General features: G+C 32.0%; 1 protein-coding gene across 1 annotated transcript; it reads right to left on the bottom strand.

The window, feature by feature from the left end:
• Positions 1 to 3,015: 3,015 nt before the first annotated feature.
• On the bottom strand, positions 3,016 to 4,733 carry LOC106870555 (sarcoplasmic calcium-binding protein). The gene has a single exon (XM_014916683.2). It carries the CDS (start codon positions 4,641 to 4,643, stop codon positions 4,017 to 4,019), a length of 627 nt encoding a protein of 208 aa, XP_014772169.1. The 5' UTR covers positions 4,644 to 4,733; the 3' UTR covers positions 3,016 to 4,016.
• Between the last annotated feature and the right edge of the window lie 718 nt (positions 4,734 to 5,451).

The raw sequence follows: 5,451 nt of genomic DNA, 5'->3' as shown, positions 1-5,451 counted from the left end.
GGTGGCACATAAAAGACACCATTTCGAGCGTGGCCGTTTTCGTGCGGATGACACGTAAAAGCACCCACTACACTCTCTGAGTGGTTGGCGTTAGGAAGGGCATCCAGCTGTAGAAACTCTGCCAAATCAGACTGGAGCCTGGTGTTGCCATCCGGTTTCACCAGTCCTCAGTCAAATCGTCCAACCCATGCTAGCATGGAAAGCGGACGTTAAACGATGATGATGATGATGATGATGATGATAGAAGGTTTAAATGCTAAAGGGTTAAATTTGTTGTCTGTTCTAAGAGATATAATACTGAATTAAATACCTTAAAATATTTAGTTTCAGATTCCACTGAGGTTTTTGAGTTTACATTTCCATTTGTCAAATGTCAATAAATTAAATAAGAAATATGCTGAGAGTGACATTATTACATAATAATCAGTAACCATTGGAAAACCAATTCTAGCAGTGACTCAATCAATTCCTAGCAAAATCTAAAGAAGGGATTTTTATTTTCCGAAATATATCAGCCTATGAATAATTAAATTATAACAGTTATTATATTTCATTACATAATTAAATTATCCCTTATGTCTAATGAAAACAAATCATTAATTATGAAAATCTAATTCAGGAAGATGTAATTGAATGTAAAGAGCTTCTAATTTCCCAAATGTACAATAGAAAAGTAAATGATTTGTTTAGTAGTGACTAACTTAAAACATCAAAATGAAGCCTCTGTACCTAGTTATAAATTATGTAAGGAGTGATTTTTGGTGTTGTGTTGTATGAATGCATTTGTTATGCACCATTTGAAGTTTGTGGTGGTGTGGCATTGAAAGACAATGCACCAGCTACCTGTGTGTTATTATTATTCCAAGAAATTGTGGTTCATTCATTATGTATATCTCTAATGACTGGTCTTTCCCCACATTTAATTCCTGGGATGCTTAAATATGAGGAGGATGTCCTCAAATTTTCTACTGATGTGCTGAAGATTCTACTAATTTTGGACACTGCATTTGTTTAACTGGGAGGGTAGCTACTTGTCAGTAATGAGGGTAAAATAATGTATATGTTCTTTCAACTCAATATTAACCATGACAATCCAGCTACATGAATCAAGAAATTGTAGCTTGCAAGAGGTACCAATGAAGATTTTTGAATGAAGCTCTCATGGGGATAGAAGAGGACACTTTGGGATAACATATATGAATAAAGAAGTGGTAGTAACAACAAGAAGTATAACCACAAGTTAGCAGCTTCATGGAATGCACTCAAAACCATCACTATACAAATGCTTGGAAAAACACTTTGTACAGTGTGAAGATAGAATATGAATTTGAAGCAAGGGATTTTCATTGTATAGTTCAAAGGGCAAGTAAGACATGTTGCAGAAGATTACATCAGAATTTGACTTTAGCCAGATGCAGAGGTGGTCCAGGAGACCAAAAGGAAATAGCAGATGAAGTTGTTGATAGCAACAGAAACAATGAAGATGGAGACAACAAGCCATAGCTTAAGAAACCCAAACTCTTTGTTATTATACTAGAATCCCTTCATAATGTCATTAATCATTTCATATATTGACTTGTCAATAAAAACTGATGTCCAGCAAGATTATCAACATCTCAGAGCTTTAGAGGAACTCATTATCCAGAAGCAGCATCAGCAAGGTAAACAACTAAAAGTTAATTAATTTCTTCAGGCCAATTTGTCCCAATTCTGCTGCAGCTGTTAAGCCTATTGATGTTTGTGACTGTGATGACCTACCAACTGCTGATTCAGTCCCTACATAGTCACCCAGACTAAGGACTGGTGGAGCTTCATGGCTCTACTTATACATTATGACAACTTCCTCCACATCCTCTATACCAAGTTGATCTGTCTTTTATCACAAGTAAATGTGATAACAATTTATAGTTTAACTTTTTTATTTTTACAGGTGTGACTGTGTGATTAAGAAGTTCACTCCTCTTCGGTGCCACTACATAGCACCTTGAATAACTGCCTTATACTGTAATCCCTGGCAGACCAAAACCTTGGTGAATTTGTTTCATGGAAACTGTATGAAGCCCATTGTGTGTGTGTGTTTTCATTTGCAGTTCTCCAAAAAATCACTGAATAAGTGATGACATTATTTCCTCTGTCAAAATATCGTTCACTGTCTTTGCACCTTTGAAGGAGTGTAGAATAAAAGATCCTTTACTTGAAAAACAAAGGTTTATCCACAAGAAGGACTTCCAGTTGTAAAACAATGCCTCAGTAGTATATTTGCCTAACACATGCTAGCATGGTAAAGCAAACCTTCTGTCTTTGTAAATAACTTTATAGAATATATATTGACATGTTTTATATAGTTATATGATGATTACAGTATTTTCTGTAACTTTGTTACTGTTTATATTCATGGTGCAGTGTATATATTTTAGATACATATGCAATATCAATACCTATCATCAGTTAAGTTGGACAACCAGATAAGACAGATAAGTAAACTGAAACAAGTAGAATATAGCCTAGAGATTAAGTGATTAAAGTAAAGTTTAATCTGACAACATAAGAATGAGCAGGCCAAATATTTTTATAATGATCCAGTTTATGAAACAAACTTTCTATCTCTTATTTTTTAAACATATACCCAGGGTTACACACTAAGATTGCTTTCCATTTAGAAGCACATTTTTTCTAAGCATTAATGTAAAACTGCTGTACCTTGGGAGAGTCACACCAGCAATAATAAACACATGCACTGGTTCAGTGTCACTTTATTGTTCAGTTGGTTAATTATTTAACCAGCTAACTTACCATTTGTTTGTTCAGTGTGTTGGTTTGCCAAAGTCCTTTCATTACTATTCACAACCTCATCATTGACATCAATTAGCTGGTTAAATAATTAACCAATTGACTTAAAGTAAAGAAGTGATATTGAACCACTGTGTGTGTGTGTTTATTATTTTTAGCATAGTGACCCACCACCACCACAAGAAGATTTGTTTCAGCACATGAATTCGTATCAAGAATCTTGCAAACCAAATACAAAAACAAAAATTTATTAAAATTTCTATATATAATATAAAAATATTTAGTTTGTGTGGATTCAACGATGTCGCTAACATTTAAAAACTTCTGTTGAATGTAAGAGGTGCAACCACATCCATTTATTAATCTTAGCAACTAAGAGTGAGGTACATGCAAATAAACAATATTGCTACATATTGAGATTCTGGATAATCTATAACTGAACATCTTGAATATAAATGATATTAATAACTCAAAGAACAAGTCAATTGTACATATATATATATTTTTTTAATTTGCAATTCAACAACATAGTGTATATAAAGATTTCTTAATATTAAATTTATAAAATTTTGAATTTTTATAATTTCATTAAATAGGATCTGATATTTTACATAATGGTTTTCCTTAGCCAGAAATTAGTTCTATGTTTAACAGTTAAAATAGCCTATGATAACCATTTAGTACAAAATATCACATGCATCTAAGTTATCTTTAAAAACTGAATAAATCTGTTGGTTTGAGGGAATTTTTTTATGCTCATTAAATAAAAAGTAGAAAAGGTTTAAGATCTAAAAAATTATCTGGATACATATGTACCAAGGTGTAAATAGATGTAAGAAAGAAGGCTCTAAAAGGCAAACATGCGTGTTTAAAGTTAATACAATTATTTTTATTTTAAACACATTTTAAACATTTGTTTATTTTAATTTTAATAATATGTATTACAAATGAGTATTAAGAATTTCTAAGCAAGTAGTGTTTGTACCAGATTAAAATACAAATACAAAAATACATTAAAAACAAAAGAGTGAGGGGACACTCAATTGTTACTCTGAAATAAATGAACAGATATTTCACCATACAACACTAAAATTAAAACACTATCATTAAAATAACAATCATGAAATCTAATGTAATGATTTACATTTTTTTTCCTTTCTCTTCTGTTAAGAAAATAATTCTCACATTCCATCAGTTCTGAAGCTTCCTTCCTTGTATATATCTCTTTAAAGCAAATGTGGAGCAAAATACTTCACAAATGGGTTGTCTTTATCTTCTCCAAATATAAAATCTAGCCATGCATTTACATATTCATCCTGGCTCATTTTACCCACATAATCTTTCACCATGCATTCAAAAACCTTGTGAATTATCTCCTTGTTGTCATATCCAAAACAAGCCAATCCCTTTTCAAGTTCATCACATGTTATAAAGCCATCTTTGTCAAAGTCAAATATTTGGAAAAATAATGTTACTGCAGATTTGAGACTGTTCCGAGCTATAAGTGGATCAACTGTCATAAGTTGTCCTAGTGCACCAATATACTCATCCTCAGAGATTTTGGCACCATTTTTAATTGCTTCAGCCATTTGTGTCACCAATGGCATAACCTCACCACTATGTTCATTGTCAACCTTTTTAAACCCATCGACAAGCCATCCATAAATTTCTTGTGCTCTGTCATCATCCAAATTGTACTGCACTGCAAAACGATTAGCTATAAGTTCAAAGTCTTCTTTAGCCATGAATCCATCTTTTGTAGTATCCATCATTTTAAACCAAACTCTTATTTTCTCCTTCACAAAGTCAGAAAATTGGATTTTATCAGTTGAAATCTCTTCTAAATGTGACATAATGTAAAACTTTTTGTTGTTACTGAACAAGGAGAAACAAATGTGTAGTGACCTGTATGAAAGAATCCTGATCAAATGTTTACATTTCTCTGTCGGAATCGTCTTTTTAAAGCAAATCATGATCAGATTATCTAGATTTAATCAGATTAGCGATTTCATCAGCAATAAGATTAAATATTAACCTCTAAAATCTGCAGAAAAAAAACATTATTCATTTTTTAATTGCATCTGGGGGAAATATCTATTACAAATCTCAAACAGCATTGTAGTCATGGGAATATCCCAAGTATGAATCTGAGAATAAACAGAACTCTGTGTTTGTGAAAGTGTCAAATGGATGAGATTTTGAAGTCATGAGTTCATATTCTCATATATTCATTGTGTCACTAGGTAGGAGATATTTAATTTTGTATGGTTCTGTCTACTTTGTCCTGGGATCTATCCAAGAAGAGACTCATCCTTTAATAGATTAATATCATGTAATAGAATTTGTAAGTTCCTGTGTCATAGAAATGTGTGTTCATGTAATCCTTAAATTTTGAGGAAAAATTCTAAAGTTAGCCATCTACATGAAAAGATTAAAATTTCTTTTACTAATTACTTTGTAGCTCTTGATAAGCTAGTAGAGACATTTTCAGTTATTCAGTTCTCTGAAATATTTAAAATTATTTTAGGGAACAATTGTTAATTTATTTTTTTCTGCAAAGTCTTTCATTGTTCATTGTGTGTGTTGGCAACGTTTAAAGTCTGGTATGTGTGTGTGATATAAATAGACTTAGCTGAGTAAAAAGTAAGCGATGTTTTGAAA

This window comes from Octopus bimaculoides, chromosome 11 (assembly GCF_001194135.2).
Source record: "Octopus bimaculoides isolate UCB-OBI-ISO-001 chromosome 11, ASM119413v2, whole genome shotgun sequence".
NCBI lineage: Eukaryota > Metazoa > Mollusca > Cephalopoda > Octopoda > Octopodidae > Octopus > Octopus bimaculoides.
This window is presented reverse-complemented; position numbering and strand designations above follow the sequence as displayed.